The sequence below is a fragment of the Aquila chrysaetos genome, chromosome 20 (genome assembly GCF_900496995.4).
Source record: "Aquila chrysaetos chrysaetos chromosome 20, bAquChr1.4, whole genome shotgun sequence".
NCBI lineage: Eukaryota > Metazoa > Chordata > Aves > Accipitriformes > Accipitridae > Aquila > Aquila chrysaetos.
This window is the reverse complement of record NC_044023.1, coordinates 453,585-474,669: the sequence shown is the minus strand read 5'-3', so window position 1 is coordinate 474,669 and position 21,085 is coordinate 453,585. Positions and strand designations below refer to the sequence as shown.

Here is a 21,085-nt window from a genome sequence, read left to right as displayed (position 1 = left end):
AATCATAGAATCATTTAGGTTGGAAAAGACCTTCAAGATCATCAAGTCCAACCATTAACCAAGCCCACTAAACCATGTCCTGAAGTACCCTGTCCACTCGATTTTGAATATCTCCAGGGATGGTGACTCAACCACTTCCCTGGGCAGCCCATTCCAATCTTTGACAACCCTCTCAGTAAAAAAATTTTCCCTAATACCTAACCTAAATCTCCCCTGGCACAACTTGAGGCCATTTCCTCTTGTCCTATCTCCAGCCACCTGACAGCAGAGACCAACACCCACCTCGCTACAACCTCCTTTCAGGTAGTTGTAGAGAGCAATAAGGTCTCCCCTCAGCCTCCTCTTTTCCAGACTGAACAGCCCCAGTTCCCTCAGCCGCTCCTCATCAGACTTGTGCTCCAGGCCCCTCACCAACTTGGTTGCCCTTCTCTGGACACACTCCAGCAGTTCAATGTCTTTCCTGTAGTGAGGGGCCCAAAACTGAACACAGGATTCGAGGTGCGGCCTCACCAGTGCAGAGTACAGGGGAACAACCACCTCCCTGCTCCTGCTGGCCACACTATTTCTGATACAGGCCAGGATGCCGTTGGCCTTCTTGGCCACCTGGGCACACTGCTGGCTCATACTCAGCCGGCTGTCAACCAGCACACCCAGGTCTTTCTCTGCTGGGCAGCTTTCCAGCCACTCTTCTCCAAGCCTGTAGCGCCGCATGGGGTTGCCATGACCAAAGTGCAGGACCCGGCACTTGGCCTTGTTGAACATCTCCTTGGACCAGGGCACGGGCTTGTTACTTTCTGTTACCCTAAAAGCTTGGATGCTCTTTTGGTATTAGAGGAAGAAGAAACATGATAATCTCGATCATTCAAATATGTACAAAAGAGTTCTCAGAAATGAGTGACAGAATCCAAATGCTAAGCTCTGCTTATTTTCTAGCTTACCAAAGGTGTTGCCATTGTAAGTTTTATCTGGTTCAGGAAATGCTACATGTGGTACCAATTTATGCAATGTTTTACAGTTTGTTTTCAACCCCCCCCCCCCCAAAAAAAAAAAAAACCAATGATGTCAAAAGCTGGTCCTTGTTCTACAATATAATTTTGTCAAATCACAGAACTGGCTCTACTGAAAGTGTGTTTACTTACTGCAGGGCAGTAGGAACACTTAGAAGAAAACTGATGATATATTTTCATATGTATGAACTCATATCTTTGATAACCTGCACATTTAAAGAAAAATAGTTCATCAGTTCTGCCGTAAGGTTAGAGGCAGCATCAGGCATACAGAAGTACTGAGACCGAAAGGAAGCAGGCTTGCCATCTCCTTAGTTGTTTGCATACAAGAAAAAGCCACATTGCTGCTAAATGACAGTGTTTTGCTTTTAAAGAAATGATTTGCAGGTCATATATATAAGCACAATATCCCAATGTGGGAGATGGAGCCTCCCATCTTTGCATGGCCATCCCCACAAACCCTACACTTCCATTAAGAAATTATAATAAACCAAGACCTGAATACTCCCAGCAGTTTTGCTACACTGTCTGTAGGGAAATGATCTAGCAGAGCAGAAGCACTCCTGTTTAGTACTTCAGACAACACATTCAGTATTATCACTATTAAACCAATATCCAGGAAAGCATACTGCAAAGGAATAGTGTAGATACCACATTTCCCTTAGAATAAGTCAGGAAACAACTGGTACCCCAGATATCACCAGATGGTAGCTCTTTGTAAATTACTTTTTTCCTAGTAGAAATGAACATGGCTAACATCACTTAAACATACACAAATTTAATGACCTTAAAGTGAAGTTCACGCATTGCAAAGACCACACCACCAGTATGTTCAGACACAGATTTTGCCCCAAGGAACTACCCTAGAGGACAGTATGTATCTTGGAAGAAACCTCCCACAGTGATGGGAAATGAGATGACGTTCTCCTTTACGAAATAACATTTCAGCATGTCATTTTGATTTTAGCAGCTTTCACATACAGCAGCGCAAGGCACCATGGTCAAAAGTCTTGAAAAGTAAGCAAACTGTCTCAGGACTACTACTCAGCTTGAGCTAACTACCCACTTGGAAGCATGCAAAGGAGAAGAAAGTTTGCCGTGCCCCATATTCCCACCGCCTTTATCTCAGAAAGCTACATGTCTGAGGAGCAGGCTGTCTTTTTCCCCTGGAAAAAGGAGAGGTTGCTGCTTTACAGCTGAAATATTTAAGGAGCAGGAGAGGAGCCCATTCACCCTGGTGTCATGTGGGGGTCTTGCTGCAGCCTTTTAATGGTTGCAGGTGATCAAGGCTGGACCAGAGTCAAAAGCTAAGCCAAGACATTACTAGAGCAAGAAATAAATTAAAATAAATGAGAGAAAGCATTTGAGGAAGAGATAAATAACTGCATGGCCACAGCAGGCTCTTAGAGGAGGTTTTTCATCAGAGGCTGGGTTAAGTCCAAACACTGCAGGGGTGATGTGCCAGCTGTACCCAGTGTTTTACCCTTAACCCCACAGTCATTTATTCATAACCTCACATTTGAACACATTCAACAGCAGCAGGAGAGCAGAGGGGGCAGGAGCATGGGCAGAGGTAATAGAAATGTGTAGACATGGCACTTAGGGACATCGTTTAGTGGTGGACTTGGCTGTGTTAGGTTTATGGTTGGACTTGATGATCTTAAAGGTCTTTTCCAACCTAAATGATTCTATGATTCTGTGGAACACTCACAATGTAAGCAGGTGGCTCTTGGCTGTGTCGGGAAGCAAACACTGGCCATGTTAGGTACATACAAAGCAAAAAGACTGACATGAATAAATGTGATGTTTAAAGGCTTCTTCTTCTGCAAGGAGGAATTTCACATTTTCACACTGATTGAATGCTTTACTCTGTATTAAAACGCTCAGCCTCGGCCCCACTTTTCTAATGGCCCTTGGCTGTGACATTGGAAGTATTGCCTACCTGTCATTGCAGGATACATTATGATAAATAGTGGAAGACACAGAAAACAATCTTTTCAAGAATAATACCTAACCAATTATTATCCAAAGGTGGTGACAAAAAAAATTACCTTCCCTGTTATTGGATGAAATGAATTATTTTGAACTCACTTTCCTCTTCTCCATGGTTTATTGAAGTGAAGAACTGTTTTTACGGTTATTCCCCCCCCGCCCTGGATTATTTAATGAGAACTATTTAATAACCTAGCTGCCTTCCCAAGGAGGGTGCCACAGTTCCCCAACTGGGAACAGAGATTTCCCAATGCCTGCTCATCAGGCAAGTTGGGCTTTGTCAGAAATGGAGACAGCAAAAACTCTGGTTACTTTTTCTTCCAGCCTCCTTCACAATGCTTTCCACTCCCCCTCCTCCGCTTACCAATCTTCCAGTTCAGAGGTAGCCCCAACCCCCTTTCTACAGTACAGGTTTTAATTAGTTAGGGGGTGAGTGATAAATCTGGTGCCGTGGTACAAAGAGCCACACCAGGACTCCTGAAACATTGCCAACCATTTTCACTGGTGCCAAAAATATTTGAGAATAAATAGTTTCATCACCACCCAACATTACCCCAGTTTCCTGGCATCGAGGATGAAAATAATTTAAAGCATTGGAAAGGCCTTATGTTTCACATTTGTGTTGGACTTGTGGAAGCTATGAAGGGGGACAGCTATGTGTCTTTACCCTGAAACAGGATTAATTTTTTTCTGTGTCAGAAAATATGATTCATCAAGCATGCCAGGGAGAGGCATTGTTCAGGAAAGAAATTACTGTATTTCCCCTCGGGCCTCTCCATTGCTCGTGGACATTCAAATTCTGGGAACATGACTAAACAAAATCAAACTGTATGAAGTGCACTAAATGGAGCAGTGTGAGAGCAAGCCACGACGGGCCTGTGTTGGTCAGTATTCTCCTTCACACTCTGTAAAAGCTCTTTTTTCTCCATGCTGATAAAAACCCAGGTTTGAAAGCCCTGCATCCCACAGCCACCCTGGTAGGTGTCATCACAACATCTCAAAGGGACCACGGTTATCAAATAGCGATGCTGGCATCTTTAAACTGTTACTATTTTGTTTAATTTGCACGTCCCCTTCACTTGCACAGGCAGGATGTGATGGAATGAGGAGTCTTCTCGTTTCTGTTTCCAGAGTCAGGACCAGCCTAGACTCATCCAGGGCTGAATTTCATCCAGCTCTGAATGAGGAATTTCCTTCCTACTTGTTTGTTTTCTTAACAACTCCGTGCTAGTCAAGACAAGTTTCACCTGTGCCCCACAGTGGTCCCTGCCTGGGAATACCCTGAAAGATGCCCTTGCAACTCTCGTAGAAAACTGCTATCATCTAAATTATTATTATTAATTATTATTTTCTGCTATCATTTTACCTGTTATACCTGGACTTTGAACTTCGTTCCTACCTACCATAAACTATCTTCCTGCCTCCTGGTAGGGTAGAGGTCTTCCAGAGCAGCAAAAAGCAGCAGTGATAAATCAGGGTGACTTGAGCCACCTCCAAGAAGCACATGCGAGATCTTAGAGTGAAGGATGAGCCTCTTCTCACCTCTGGAGGCTCTACCCGCACAACCATAAAACAGCATAAAACTAAAGCAAAGCAGGTAGGGAGTGGTGTATGATATGATGTGGGAGAACAAGCTCCTGTACTTGCTTTATAAACCCTCCAGGTGAGAGATTCAGAAGCTGGTCCGACCCCATGCTCACAGCAATGGGACAAGAACATCCCCTCTGCAGGACCCTTAATCCACCAGAATGCAGCCAGCTTGTGTAAGGTGTGGGGCAGAGAACAAAAGCTACCAACAGCATATGAAGGTACCCTTTGGAGTCTAAAACACATCTAGAAGCATCCAGCACAGCTTCTGACTGGTCAGTGCTCATCTGTGCATAATGGGCTCAATTTTGCGTTTGAAAGTAATGATGAATTCTGGATTTTCCTCTCTTGGTGTAGAGGAAAAAGTGTGAGAGTAGAGCTATTGCTGATCATTCCTGGTTATTGCAGCACGGCGCCTGTCTCCCTTGTGCCACCCCTTGTTTCCCCCGTGCCAGCATCCCAAGCACCAGCCCAGGGCCAGGGTTACTGTACCCCACTGTAGCAGAGGCCAGGCAGCTCCGTGCCCTCCTGCCGGCTTGCCTGGCTGGAGAAAGGGGCAGGAAGCACCAGCTCTGCTCAGGAGCAACCTTTTGGTTTTGATACCTGTGAATTTTAAAAATGTGTCGTCCTTCAAAGCAAGGACACGCTGGAATTGGTAGGATGGAGAGCGCAGATTTTTTTGCCTCTTCCTCTCTGAAAATACCCAGAATCCATTTTGTGCTTGGGAACCCTGTTAACAAATCTTTATTGAAAATGAAACACTTAGGCAAGTGGAAAGGTCATCCCAGGACACGGGAAGGGTGGGAGAGGGACAGAGGGCTGAGCTCTCCCTGGGCAGCCGTGGGAGCACGGTAACACACCTCTTCAAAAGATTTCCAGTGTGCTTCTCAGCCCCGGGTAGATTTGGAAATCTCAGCCTCAGTGGGTGTTATTTTTTCCTCCACAAAGAGGTGAGAAACGTAATGCAGCTGTCCAGAACCATTATGGATCAGGAATATTTAAGAGGCACAGGCATCCTATTTTCAACCTCGGCTAGGAAATTTTAAAATTAATTAGGCCAGTGCAGACAGTGGAAAATAATCTTAGATCTCTCCCCTTCTGTTAATGCAGAGCTGTGGCATTCAGCAGGGAGGCAGCCACAGGGACCAGGCAGCGCTACCATCCGAGGCCATTGCTGGAGCTGGCACTGGTGAGTGTGAGACAGCCGCCGGATGGCACGGAGCATCCTCCGGACAGGGGCTGCGGGGCTGGGTCCTGTGAAACCCCCAGGGTAGCTAAACCCAGGGCTTAAAAAAAATGGAAAAAAACCCCACCTGAGTGTGGTGAAAGATTTTGCTACTGGAAAGAGAGGACTTGATGTAAGTTGCACTGCGAGGACACATCTTGCTGGTTATCTATTGAGGCTTCAGATGCCGTGGCGCTCCGGCTGCTGGCGTCTTGACGTCCCCTGTTACCAGCTCACGAAGCGCAGACCAAGTCTGAATGGTTTTTGCTTTACTAGGCACAACGTTATTAAAGATTTATCAACAACAACATGGCAGACAGCTTTTCCTTGCAACCGCAGTGCATAGTGGTCTGTGCTCCAAAATAGAAAGGGCAGGTCAGGATTCACCTGAAATGCTCTTTTATGCTGAAGCAGCTACACTGAATTAAAGAGAGCGATGCTGCTGCATACCTGTCTCATCTCCAGCCACAGGTTTCTTTTGCATTTGACATTAATAATGTCCCTATGAAGAGGAGGAGTTGAAGCTATAATGAGAATTACCCCCTCCCCCAAATCCTACAGTTTCGTAGCTTAATTGAGCTGTTTTTTCACTCACATCAGAGCCTTGGTGACGTTCATGGAGAAAAGCTCTGCGCCGGTCCCTTCTCCTGGCACCAGGCACAAGACCTTTGCTGCAGTGGCAGAGGGTCAGGCCACCACATGCCTGCTCAGCACAGATGCAAGTGCGGCCTCCTGGTAATAAAGCTGCTCCTCTCCCTCTTCCCCCGAAAAGCTGCATGCCAGGCAGTAGGAAATTTGGGGAGATACCCTCCTTTCAACTCATCAGGCAGAGACACTCCAAGGGAGGGCAAAGGATGAAGAGGATCTCTCTTGCTGATCAACAAGAGATCATCCTCCATTCGCACTGACAACCCAGCTCCTGTTTAACAGCGTTTCACGTGCTATGGGAAGGTGCCGAGGCTCTGGGGTTCCTCTTGGCCCCCAAAGAATGTGTTGCAGCAGGGGATGCAATCCAGGCTGCAGGTCAGCAACTTCCCCCTGAAGCTTCTCCTGCTACAGCATTGCTTTGGTAGGATCCTTTAACACTGCCCACAGGAGCACGTGGGCCAGCAGATCCCCCTTCAAAGCTTACCCAAAAGAACAGGCCAGTAACAAATTCGTCTGCGTGTTCTTCTTACCTGAAGTCCCTTTTTGGGTGGTCAAAGTAGCCTTGTAAAATCAATCTTGTGTCAAAGTCACTTTATACCAAGAGTTAGGCCTCCACCCAAGTCTTGATGAGCAATGATTCATTGGACTACCAAAATGACACAAAAAGTCAAGGCTTAACCAAAAGACATCCAGTCTTTGCACCTATGTGTCCTGTTAACTTCAGATCACTAAACAAGTTAAGCAGAAAAACTGCAAAGACTTTTTGTAACCAGATGAAAACGTTAAAAATCTTGCCAGAAATACCCAAAACAAAAATTTAACTATCACAGAGCAGAGACCAGGAGGGAGTCAGTCAGCAGACAGCAGCCACAGGAGGACAACATGTCAAGGGGTGCTTCTGGAAAGAAGTGCAAAGCATTAACTACAAGAAAAACAGCGGCATTTTTTTCTCAGTACAGATTTTATTTCAATTTAATTGCCAGCTTCACCCCGTTAAAAAAAAAAAATTCCATTAATTTCTACAGAATTCAAGAAGATGTACGTTAGGAGAAATGATTACAAAACAGGACCTGTGAAGTACAGCAAACTGTTTGTATTTGTTAGTGCAACAGCAACGCTGATTACACAGCCACGGCATGGCATCTCTCTGGAACAACATTTCTGCATACAGAACAACAGTGAAAAGCATCCACAACTGCACATTTTGACCAAATATGTTTCCAATTTATTACAGTATGAGAAAAAAAAAAATCACAAGTGAAAGAAACAAAAAGAGTAACTTTGCCATGGCAGCTTTGAAAACTCCAGCCAGCAGCTATGAAGTAGTCCAGTATGTCCCAGAATGAATCATCACTTTATTCCAGCTCTGGCTTGCAGGCACATCATATTCACTGAAGTACTTTAAATAGCAGTCTGTCTTTAAATGGAATTGTGCAAATTCATTGTATGATCTGTCACTTTGCTTCCAGCACTCTCTGCATGCCATGCCGGCGGCCCATCACTCTGCCTTAACTATTTACATGGCTCGGGCCAGCCGCCTGCACGCTCTGCTTAGGGGGCTATCCCACCAGCTAACTCTTGTCCTTGAATCTAGATAGCCCCAACATTACCACCAAGCCAATCAGGGGCAGTTCAGCTTTACTTTATATCAAAAAGCCTATTCATAACAAAAAAAGCAGGGAAGGAAGATTATTTTTGGCTAGGTATCAGGAGGCCTCCAGGCTGAATAGCGCGGAGCTCATCCCCCCTCCCCTCCCCTCGGGATTCATGCACAAGTCGCACAGCAGCGAAGAGGGACTGTCCCTGGTGGGAGCTGCAGCAAGTCCGCGTGCGAGGCACTCACTGCAGAGCACAGTCTAAGCTGGCAGGGGAGCCAACTGCTCGATAACCTGCACACTCCCACCCTCCAGAGACCACGGCTTCTCCTTGCTCCTCTCTTTCCCGAGAACCACGTTCAGCCCTCCATCAGCCACCCAACAGCCATTTGGCTCCTTAGCCCATAATGCCGCCACAGGCACAATGCGCCTTATGCTGCAGGGAAAGGCAAATATTTTACTTCTTCAATGAGAGTTGCACAAGGTGAGAGAGGGTATGTTGAAAACACGGCTGCTTTTTATTAGCTCCCATACATTTACTGTCTGCAGCACAAGAACCACGGCATTCACAAGAATAGCCTCTAACCCCTGCACATGTAACCACCAACTGAATTTTACACAGCCAGGACAACTTCCCTGCACATAAAGTAAAGCACATTCCTAAATACCAGTACAGTTTCAGCAGCAAATGCCAAGCTATTCTTGACTTGACAGGGAAGTTGGAATTCTGCATCTAGACAGGCTCATCCAAGACCCTGCCTCATTTATTTCCAAGTAAATAACACTGCTTGCCTAGAAGGACTAGAAGGACCTGACTCCCATGCAGGTACATACAGGCTTCCTCCAGGAACTGATGATGGAATTATCACTTCATCTGCTTGCAGAGTAGTGTAGTAAACCTCAGTATTTGCACCTGAAAGAAAACTCTTCCAAGAAAAAGAATGTCTCCGAACCTATGCACATGCCAATTTTATAGCTAGCCTCTCCTTTACTTTTTAAATTAATAACTAACACTAATAAAGGAACAGATTTTCTATTCTTTGCTGTCAGGTCCTTTAACGAACAACACTGGGGCAAACCAAGACTCATTTTTCCTCTCTCCTCCCAGCCCTAACCCTGAGGATAGCTCATCCTGGATTTCCCCCCCCACCCTGCCCCAAGAGGCATCCTCATCTCAAGCAACCTCAGAAAGGGAAGAAATATAGCCAGAGCCTTTAGTAAACTTTCCTATTCTGTATGGTTTTCAAGGCTCAAGAAAGCCAGTCAGGCTCTCAGCAAGGAACTGAGAGGACCATGTCCTACTGCACACCCAGCATGCTCCTGGAGCAGCCTGATTGACCCGAGAGGCCTCCTGGCACTGCAAGGCATCCTTGAACCAGTAAGCATAGCAGATTCTCACCTTCAGATTAAATAAGGCACTGGTAATTTCTGTAGGTTTCAGTAACAGCTCACAACAATTTGCAACCTGTTATTCAAAGGGTAACATGGTGGATAATCTAAACAGAAAGAATCTGCCTAACAGCAGTAAGGCCTCTGTTTCTGCTTTAAAATGACACGTGACTGTTGCGATTACTTTGAAAAATGGGTTTTTGTGTAAAATGGAATACTGTTCCTCTAATGAGGTTTCAAAGTTGGCTTTAAGGCAAAGATTTAAAACCCCTTTAGATTTCAGAGGCATTTTTTCCAGTCCCTTAAAAAGGGGCTGCTATAGGAAGTAAGCAGCAGCGGGGAAAGGAACATTTCATTTCAAATGTTGTAAATTACAGCTGGTTTGCTGGAGAAAAAAACCCAACCTGTTGTCACCTTAAACACAAGGCAAGGCAGAGAGAAAACAGAATATAATTAAAGCACTTCCCAAGACGGAAGGCAGCGCAACAGCAGATCGTTGTGTAACAAGGGCAGCAGAGCCTCGCGGTTAGCCAATTCTGTAGGACACGCGCTCAGCTCCGTCACCGTTTTCTCCCTAATAAGAGTCCCCATGGAGATTAGATCGAAGAGATGCAAGAGCTGGTGGGGTAGAGGCAGGGGAAAAGAAGTCTAAATAAACTGCTCTGCTGGGTGTTATTTTGTTCGCATGGCATTTTTCTCATTCCACGTTTTACACTGCAGCAATCAGGCTATTAAGTGTTTATAATATCCCTCGGCCCACTGCTGATCTTGGGGTATGTCTGCCTGTCTATGCAGAAAACTCTTCTGTAGAGTGCTGCACAGTTACACCGGGGGAGCTGTTAGGGAAACGCCAGCTCCACAGTCAAAGGAGCAGCTGCAGCTGTGTAAAAATAGCCAAGCCAGCTTTAATGTGGCTGGTGGAGGCACCGTTCGCAGTGTAAACCCAGCAACCTGGAGCTCGGCAGAGTCAGAATAAGTGCTTAAACCAAATAGCTTGTGCTGACTTACAGTGTGGCTGTAGTGTTACCCCTGTAGCCCGTCCGATTTCACTTGGGTGTTTCAAGATGAGCTGCACTCACACCAGTGATGGCCACGAAGACGCACCATCTGTTCTTGAGATTTGACCTAATGAAGATTGTGGCTACCTCTACAAAGGGTTGGCTCGTGTCCCAACCACACTGCAATGCCATAGGTAAAAACGCTTTATCAGAAGAGTAAAATCAGGGTCCTCTGAGCCCTTTTTCATCTCTCAAGACATTTCCCACAAATACTCTTTGGGTCTTTTATTTTAAAATTTAGCCCTGTACCCAATTCCTTCTCTACACTATATGTTTGCTACTGTATCAGGTTGAGTGTTGTCCTGGAAGGAAATACAGTTATTACAAGACGATTTGCTTTGGAGAAGATGATGACATCTTTATAGAGTGAACAAAGTTTAAAGCTGGAAGACAATTTTCAGTCTGTTTCGAGAAAACCACTCCAAATGACTGAAAATTTCACATGGGATCCTCCAGTGCATGGTAACTTGTGATGTAGCTGCAACTTTTATTCAGGTGACATTTGATTTGATCTGGAAATCTCTTCATTCAGTCAGTGAATGAAGAGCCACAAAGTATCTTTCTCACCAAGTAGAGGGACATGGTCTCCCCAAGCTCCTTACACTCTTGAGCAGGTAATTGAAGAACTATCCACTGAAAATGTCATTTCTCAGAACTACTGCACCTCCCATCTGGAAGAGGAAAGCCATTTTTACTGAGCTAGGCAGGAGCAAGCTAAGAAACCCCAAGCTGCTTCACTTGCAGCCCTGACTCCCTGCATCTCCCTCAAGAATTTTAGTCTCACAATGGTTTCTGCAAGTTTTTCAGGTTTCAACTCACAGAAGAAAAACATAACATCATCAAATGACATTAAGAACAACCTCAGGCTCTTCAAGTAAGTATACGTATTCTTGGCCATAAAAAAAGCCCCATGTCATGGCACTTAAGTCCATGCAAAGTATCTTGGATTACTTCAGTTTCTTAGATATACAGACGGCAAAACACTTCACTGGAAAAGGAAAAGCTGAATAAATCTGAAAAACCTCGGCAGTTTGAAGTGCTTCACATCAGACATTCTAGTCCCTGGGACCCTCCGTGGGCTGAGAACCAGTCTGCACCAGCTCCAAAGCATTCAAACCGTGCCCAACAGCTGAGTGTGAACATGAACAAGGCAGGCTGGGATGAGGCACGAAGAGGAGAATTAGAAAACACAGCAAGTACTTGGCATACACAAAGGTAACTGGCACTGATAAACTTCGTAGATGCTAGTGCCCACCTGAGCTCAGGCAGTAAGTATAAAGGCTCTAGACAAAACAGACGATCCTGAGATGGAGATCCTTTTCTTAGTAAGGCTTTGAGTACATGTGTTTTTTTAAGTGCTTTTCTTAAATTAATTATCACAAAAGACAGGCTAGCATTCCTTAAAACAGTTGTGATCCTTCATTCCAGTATAAAACACATATGCAAACATGGCTTAAGACCCATGATCACTTAGGATATCATTTTAAAGTTTGTATTAAAAATATTTTTTATCCAAATGATAAATATTCTAAAATAAGCGTTTACAAAAATAAATGGTCCATTCCCATAAGGAAGGACATATATAGCTGAAATTCTGAATACATCTTGAAGCAACACAATTATTGATGAAGCTAGTTAATAAAATCTTTGGTATGAGAGTATAGTACATTAATATTCACGCACTGTTGTCTTCCCTTGGCAGGTATACTGTACAGAGAAGTGAAGAGGCAGCTTTTCCTTAATTTCTTGATATGTCTTCCAAATACAACATACAAATATTTCTAACGTGTCTTCCTATGATAATAGGAGAAAAGCCCAAGATTCTCCTGGCTCTTCCTACGACTTTGGTATCTAAAATAGAATGAAGATGGGAGGAAAAAGAGAAAGTGAACACAGTTAAGTTTCATTCTAGCTAGTAAGCAGCATTTACAAAAAATAAAAATCAATAAAAAGACGACTCTAGAAGAAAGTCCATTTCCTTCAATATTGTATACATCATCTGCCAAGACAGCATAACAATGAATCTGTTAGGATTCATTGCTGCAAGTTCAGACACAGGAAGAGGAGATTACTGAGTTAGGTAAGGGGGCAGCTTTACACCTGAGCACAGCACCGGATGGTGCAAGCCTGGAACACCACATCCTGGTCTGGTGGCCCTGTTACACATGGGGCATTGAGATACTGCATAGGTACAGGGAAGAGCCTCAAAAACTGGAAAAAAGAGCCTTGGAACAAAAGACTTGGGGAGATTAGTTGGTAATTTTAGCAAAAATAAAGACAGAGAGCCAACTTGAGGCACAAGGACCTCCACAGGGAGAAAATATGAAATGTCAGCTGGCACAGAAACAAGGGGCTAAAGGGCTCTGCAATCTGGTAGAGAAAAGCTTAATAAAAATGATAGGCTGGAGCTGAAACCAGTTCAAACTGAGAATAACACACACACTTCTAATGCTATGGACAATTAATGGATCAAGGGAAGGGATGGATTCTCTGATTTTTTGGTATCAGCCCCTGAATGCTTTTCTGAAAATGCTTCTATTGAATGCTGGTGACTGAATATGATGAAGGGAACTGACGGCAGCTAAGGAAACACACAGGTTAGCCTTGAAGGTCTAATGGTTCCCTTTTAGCCTTAAACCCTGACTCCACGGACAGTCCAGCTGAGGGACTCTCATCTGGGAATGAAGGGTAACACAGCCCAGACTCCCACATCACCTGAAATGTCCATGAACTGGTGCTACTGTAGCCTACAGCTCTGGGTAAAAAAAATAGTAAAGAACAATGTCCAACAGTAACTGCTGTGACCCAGGTATAAGGAGCAGAAGGCACTAAACCAAAACGGAGTTTGGATTCTGCTCCCCATCTACCATGTGAAGACTAGTACTTCCCACAGTACCGTATGAAGACTCGAGAGCAAGTGACACCTCTGAATCAGCTACTCTCTCTCCCTGGATCTCTCCCACTAGCACTGACTCACTGCTTTGCTGAAGTTGATCCATGTGGACACATCGATGCACTTTTTGCTAAGAGCTGCCGCTCTCACAGCAATGTTGGGTGAATGGAAGGTAGGACTGTGAAGAGGAGCAGGAGCTCTGCTCTGCTGGCTGCTGTGAAGCAGGTGGCTTCCAGGGACAGCTAATACCCAGAGCCAGCAACAGGGGCAATGGTTGTAGCTGCTCAGGCTCAGCAAATCGAGCTAGCGTCCTCTGGCCCTGGCACTGGTCATGCTTCAACCAGCTCCCAAGGGATGTGGAAGCCAGAAGGTTTGGGTCTGTCTCGTGACTGCTGGGAATCATGAACCATTGCTATAGCAACAGGAGCTCACATGACTACTGTCTTTAAAAAGAGCCCCTATTTGTGGCATCCTCTGTAGGCAAACTATCCATTATTTATATCTTGGCATGTCTGAAGTGCAGTTTGAAGTCTAGCCTCATTAATGAATGATGACACCTTGACCTGCTCTATTAAGTAAGCCATGGTAGGTCAAGAGGCACGCTGCTCTCCCAACCTGTGCTAAAGTAAGGCAACCAAGAGAAAAAACACCGAAGTAGATTACCTGAGTTACAGCAATACCAAAATAATGCAAATCCTGCAGCAACGCTAAAACAAGCGAGGAAAAACACTGGACCTAAAGAAAACAAAAAAGGAAACACATTAAGACAGAACAGAGCAGTGGAAGTTTAGCTCAGTTCATAAATCACCAATTGCTATTAATATGCATAATTAAGTGTATTCAGATGAAGCTAACATTCACAATTATGTATGTTCTGTAGCTAATGTACTATGAAGCACATTTACTATACTGCAATTAATTTTTACTACAGTTGCTTTGACACCATTCACCGTTTGCTCTGTTCAGCTAGCTATATCCTATGAAATTTAAGTGAAAGCTTCCTTAGATGTTTTCTCACTCTAAAACTTTGTGCAAAAACCCCATTAAACACTACAACAACATACTAACCAGACTACTGGGACCTCACCACACAGTGTAGCATTTTACTCTATGAAGAGCCCCCACTGGGCCAATGCACTGCCTGTGGGTAAGAATACATTGTGAGACTACAGTCCCTTGGAAGCAGATTTTTAGGGTTTTGTTTTTTCCCCACAGATGTTCCACAAATTCCACTTTCATGACAAGAGCAAATATTCTTGTTCCTGTTTACAATTCTGCTGGAAGCTGAAATGCAGAGACACACACACACACCCCTAAAACAAATCTCCCACTGGAACATGTGCCTGCCTAGAATTACATGCAGTTTAACGCTGATGTTCAGTATTGATGGTCAATAAAACCTTTCTAATTCATACTTATCCACAGACAAAACGTCATAAAGATTTACATCTGCTTGTTTATTATCTAATATTCTATTTGTATTTACTACTTCATTATGAACATAGCTACAATTAAACTGCACCTGTCAATTTAAGGACAAACGAACTGCAGACCAACAAATGAGTAGAGCTGACCAAGCGGACAAGGACACTGGAGAAACAGCAAAAGAGCAAGGACTTGATTGCTCCTTCGGATGTAATCTCCCAACGAGGGTGGCTAGCAGCCAGACAATCTCCAGTCTGAGGCCAGCTCTTTCATCAGCAGAGTAAGAATAGAAATTATTTAATTTTCTTATTTCCAAGTGCTTTCTCGGTTCTTCCTGTACTGTTATGCTGCAGTCAGCAATAGCGATGTGAAAAACCTGAATAGCAATTTGGTTCAATATTCAAAGTAACACCAACACAGGCAAAAAAATACATTGAGTTAAACTGTGTTTCTGCTTCTCGTTTCAGTTTTCTCTCAGGGGAAAGCTGGCAAAAGGCTCAGTTCATAGAAGGTGCTTTTATTCTCTCATAATTGTATCCAAATTTCTCAACAAAATATCAATTAAACCTAAATGATAAAATAGTTCATTAAAAATTTTGAAAATTCTTCAGCTTGCTTTCAGATCTTCAATTCCTTTTCAAAATATCTTTCAGTGAATAAATGCACAGGCACACCATCTTCTTTTCTCTTTGTTTCCATATGATTTGTACTTAAATTGAAAGCTTAAAAAGACATGAAAAAATTTGAAGGTTATATAAAAAAAATTATTGATGGCCTTATGCAAAATGACAGCAGCAGCAGCTGAATAGACCTTACTATTCAAGCACTGAAGAAATCATAGGAAATGAAGAGTTTAGCTATAACAGTGTAAGTAAAAATACCATTGTAAATATTGATTAAACTCTACAGTCTCTTGAATTTCCTGGCACTGGTTTCCTCAACAGCAGCCCAGTACGTTTTCCTCCATTAATTCCACTTAACTTGTGACAGTTAAGACATCATAAAACAATTTGTTACATGAAATGCAAATTACATGATAAAATAAATTGCATCATAATCTGAAATGCCATTCCATCCGGTGACACTGTATGCATTTATTTACCCCTGTCATTTAGCATATATTTCTCCTTGTCAGTGTCTATCTCTGTGGAATCTGTGGTTTCTAGAAATAAAAGCAACACATGAAAAGTTAGTACTCGGCTCAAGCAAACAAATGAACACAATCAGCACATGCAAAATTGTGCAAAACAAGACATTTCAGAAAAATATCCAATTTTGACATAAACTATTAACCCCTCCAAACGTAAAGCATCACTATTGTTAAATCTGGATATATGTTGATCAAAAGACATAGGCACATAGTCATTTGAATTCAACTAGAAACAGCTGCAGCAACACCTCTGATCTGGTTAAGCACTAACCACATAAGTAACATTACACTTGTTTCCCAAGTGAGGAAAGCAGGAGCTAATCCTTCCATAATGCCAGAAATTGTCATTGTAATAAAATACACACTATTTGCTAATATATGTGCTAATCTGAAAACACCTCTTATAGGCATCAACATTCTTTCTGTTCTTAAGTAAATATCTGGGCATAAATGTATCTGGCAGATGAAGTACTTGGAACAAAATGCTTGGCGCAGACTATCTAAATTCGTTCTCAGCTAAAGACATGTACAGCTTCTTTGAAAGTCTGTAGGTACTACGTGCTAACATTTGGTGCAAATAATTTTTGCCTCTACCTTTCTGCAAATTCTAGTAGAAAAAGAGGTTGACCTTAAGACAAGGTGTTCAGTAGTTAGCAGCAATAAAGCTTCTTTGAGCAGAAACACCTGCAGCTCTTTTAGAGGTGCCTTTGCCATACAGATGTGGAGATAACGTCTGCAGAACGTGTGTGCAACACCAAACACCACCACCGCCACCATAAATGGCAGAGGAATTACTTTCCTTTAATGCATCACGAATCTGCAAAACAACTTTTTTTAGCCAAACCTCTTTGTGGTCAAGAGGGTTAAAAAAAAACAAAAGCAGAAAAAAGCGAGCGCTCCAAATCTGGCTGTCAATAGGGAAGAATTTGAGACTGTTTGGTTTCAACTGATTTCCTTCTTCTATGTGACAATCTGGAGCTAGGTGACATGCCTTGGAAAACTGCCCTGTTCACCAAGTCAGCAAAGGGGACTTGCTGTCAGCCAACATTAGACAGCGAATATCTGTCTCCCATGCTAAATACATCCCTCTCGGTGGGGTGACAGGGCATAGCGTTCAAGCAGAACAGAAATATCTAAAGCACTTTGCTGCAAAGCTTGAGAGTCACTGAAGCAGAAAGCATTGCTGCAAAGCCTCCATGGTGCACTCTGTATCAATGGCAACCTTACACAGCCTGCCTGTTTTGAAGGATGTCCTCTCTATATCCTCTAGCTAAGAAATCCTCACACTTCACAGGAGAGCACAGCGAAATCTCTGCACTTTTGTCAGGCTATCTCTGTGTGGGGCTGATCTGATCCTTTATCTTTCTAGTCCATGTCAGCATCGAGAGAAATAAAAACATTTTCTGAGTCACTTGGAAGATCCTGTTTGGCTTCAATAGCTCTGAAGTTGCCCATGCCGTGTGCCTTACCCACCCTCTAGTGGGAATTCTGAGACATTACTAAACATTTCACTTGCAATATTATACTTGAGGCAAAGAAATTTTGTTCTAGCACTAATTTTAAAGTTGTTTTAAAAATGAGAAAGAAATCTTTGAAAGGATTTCCTCTGTAGAAAACATTTTTCGTATCTACAGCTGCATGTAATCTTTTACAGAACTCTGTCCTGGCCATAGTTCATGAGTGTCCTCACCAATAATTTCTCCAGGTGTTTATAACGCTGCTTGTTTCAATTCAGTCTGCACTTAGAACAAAGTCCCCATGTTAGGGATTCCCTTTTTTCCTCACATTTAGAAACTCTAGTGTCAATTAGGTAAATGCTCTGTGCTAAATTTGACAAATTTAACAACTACTGCTATGAGTAACATTTGAGTAACATAAAAATTGTACATGCTAGAGGTCTGAAGGATAATGCTTTTAACATTCAAAATGTCCAAGTTCACTTAAATGAGAAATAATGCCTCATACTGAAAAAGAAGCTTTTCCTGAAGAACAGAATTGTTTGTGGTTTTAGCTTAAAATGCTGCACAGATGTTTATCGACCATTCAACTCAGAATGCAGACATTTGTTTTAGTTACAGAACTCCTAAGCAGCAGCAAACATATTAACACAATCATCTCATTATTTCCTTCTCAGGTCAATATAAGGAAACTGCAGAGTCTCAGCATGTCGTAGCATTCTAACTCAGTTATTTAAATTATTCTCATGGTTCTGAGGATGGTAACATAAAGAGAGTGTACCAAGATACAGAGAATTTAATGACTTATGGTTACTGGAGTCCCTTTGCATAATGCAACAGCAGCAAAACAGTTTCAGGGCACCACAAACAGCTCTATTTTTTCTGTGAAGCACTTCTAGAACATGTACTTGTTACGTGCAGTCTGAACATGAGAAGCCCTAACCCTGCCAACTCATGTGGCTACCTGAGTAAAAGCTCTCAGAAGTAACCACGTAAATCAGGTGCAGGGATAAGCTTGTTTATGCTCTAGCTAAAAGTGAAAAATTCATGCAGACCCCCCTTTCAGCTGGTTTGTCCAGGCACGACAACAGCATGAGGCAGTGTGAGAGTTCATCTTTGCAATATCTGCACAACTTTCAATGTCAGTTTTATGGGTATGGATGAACTCGGTCACAGCTATGCTATTTCTAGTACTCAACTGAATTCAGACCGTCTATATGAGATGTAGTCAGGCCTTGGCTACTGCGTACGCGTATGTTAATCTACACTTTCAGAAATGGCTTGTAGAAGGTGTTACTGAACATTAACAGAGCTTAAACTCTTAAACCATCAACACACTTGAAATTTTATTCTTAGTGACTACACTAAGACTTCTTAAGTTGCTTTTAATTAATAAAGGCTGTCTGCTGCCTTCCAGTCAGCCTGGCTGAAAAATTTATTGCTCGAGCTCTACCCAGGTGAAAATGATAGATCCAAGACTATTTGATTTAAAAGCCTGTTCCCTCAAAGGGCATGACTTCTGCAAGGTGAAGATCAGATGTAAATCACTGCCTTAAAGCTGCTGCGAGGCTGAATCAATAGGGATTCATGCTCATCTGAGATTCTGAGGCAGGGATGGGCCCAGACTTTCCCAGTTCAAGAGGGTTCAGGTATGGATGTGGAGACCTGGGGTAATTTTGCAGCCTCCCTGTGCAGGCAGGCAAATGGTGCAGTCTTCCACTGGTATGTGTTTGTGCTGAGAAGATACAAACATTTTCCTTCAAAATGAAAAGCGAAATGAACCTAGACAATGCAGTATCTTCAAAGGTAATTACAATTTTACACGCCATTTTCACTCCAGAAATAAAAGAGGCCTAATTGGCTTTTTTAAACCTATGGACTTTTGGTGTAATGGTTTGAATCTCACTGGAGTTTGACCCACATGTGTAAAACTTCCCCAGCACCTAACTGTGGAGTTTCTTACAATTAGAAATCAATTGGCCAGTGAAGCATTAGGGCTGTTAGATACTTTACAAGGATTTCTTAAACTGCAGTCCTTTTGCAGCTTCATTAACTTGAATGTGAGAGCTTTCCCTCAAGCTCCTCAAGTCATTTCAGTATGCGGGATGCCTGAACATATTTCCCATCCATTTGGAACATTGTTCTTTTCTCCAGTTCATTAGGTAGGGAAAAAAAAAAAAAAAACCAACAAAAAAAACCCACCAACACATAGCAAGCATTATCCCACGTTGGCAAGTCAGGCTTGATACTTTCCCTTAAAGAAATGAGCTCCTTTGCAGTATAGAAATAAATCTGTTGAGCCTCAGTCCTTAAGCTCATACATGTATATTTGGGGGGCAGCTTTATGGCCGCCAGTCAGGCCTGTCAGCTGCACAAAACACATCCTAAGTGATTAATACCACAGTTCATGCAAGGACCTATGAATGTTTGCTTCACGTTAACCTAGACACAACTTGGAGATTTATGGATTGAGGGAAAGCCAAGCTTCTGGGCCACCAGAGTTTTGAGCTTAACAAATTTGAGGTTTGTAATATTCTTATGTGCTACAAAGAATAAACACAGAGGAAACAAACAAGCCATTAAGAAGCAATGGTTATGAAAAGAGAAATTGTTCTTCATACAACTTATATTGCTGTCTTAAATGTTGCACTTAAACTGTTTTAAGACATATTTCATATTTCAAAACAACCAAAGAGTTTTGGACTGCTCACGCTAGTCAACAAATAACAAGAACCCCTTACAGCTTTTGGAAAATTCCAGTCAGAAGGAATTAAGGTATACCCCAAAAATTATTTAAATAACCTGTTTAGGTTATTTAAATACCCTAAACTTCATCTGAAATGAGGTTTTGTAATACACTGATGAGGAAATCCACAACTCAATCAACTGACAAATCAACTTACTCAAGATTTTCCTGCTTGGCAGGTCATTATATAGCTCATCAGCATTGATCTGCAGAGCCCTGTAAAACTCTTGACAGTGCCTGTCTCCTTTCTTTTGAAGGTGCTTTATCAGATCTGAAAGTCTGGTATGGAGTGATGCCTTTGGATTCCTGAACTGTAAGAGAAAAGCACTTATCAGAAGAGAGCTTACAACAGCTGAAAATCAATTTTACATCACTTTACAATATGCCAGGGAGTGAAGATATACAGCATGTTTTATATTTGCTAAAAGAATGGGCCAAAAAAATGAGGGGTACCTAAAAAGGATATACATGCATTGCACAGCTGTCTTCAAGACACTGAGCTCCATCTGGTCAGCACTGCTTGATGGAGAGCATATTGCCTCTGCCTTCCCTCATTCTTTTTTCTGTCCTGATAAAGTGACAGCTACTCTGCATTTGATGTTTTCTCTGCATTCGAACTAACATGGTACTTAGTATCCTACAATTTGATTCTGACAGTTGTTGATAGAAAATCTCAACAAATCTTATTATAAAGTTTTATTTCTTAAGTCTTCCCTTAGTTGCCTAGTAATGATCACCCAAAAAGGTACTTTATACTACTTATATTAGTCCCAATATTGGAGTGTTCATCACTCCAAGATTACATGTTTCATTGTTTCCAGCACAATTAACTGCTGCATACCCAGTGCAACATGTACAAATTCTCATTACTCAGGCAACAGGGTAAGCAGCTGCAGAAGAAAGCACTTTTTTT

General features: G+C 42.7%; 1 protein-coding gene across 16 annotated transcripts in view; it reads right to left on the bottom strand.

The window, feature by feature from the left end:
* Positions 1-21,085, bottom strand: part of CARD19 (caspase recruitment domain family member 19) — an 82,102-nt gene that overhangs the window by 48,828 nt on the left and 12,189 nt on the right. For 10 of the 16 annotated variants that reach the window (XM_030043513.2, XM_030043514.2, XM_030043516.2 and 7 more), the window contains 4 exons: positions 20,330-20,483; positions 15,922-15,981; positions 14,058-14,129; positions 9,210-12,352 (listed from right to left, as the gene is read on the bottom strand). In XM_030043513.2, the coding sequence (XP_029899373.1) occupies positions 12,240-12,352; positions 14,058-14,129; positions 15,922-15,981; positions 20,330-20,483 (399 nt within the window). In that variant the 3' untranslated portion in view covers positions 9,210-12,239. Of the gene's footprint in view, positions 1-9,209; positions 12,353-14,057; positions 14,130-15,921; positions 15,982-20,329; positions 20,484-21,085 lie in introns of those variants that run through there. The other 6 variants (XR_005930973.1, XR_005930972.1, XR_005930974.1 and 3 more) reach the window with 3 other exon arrangements.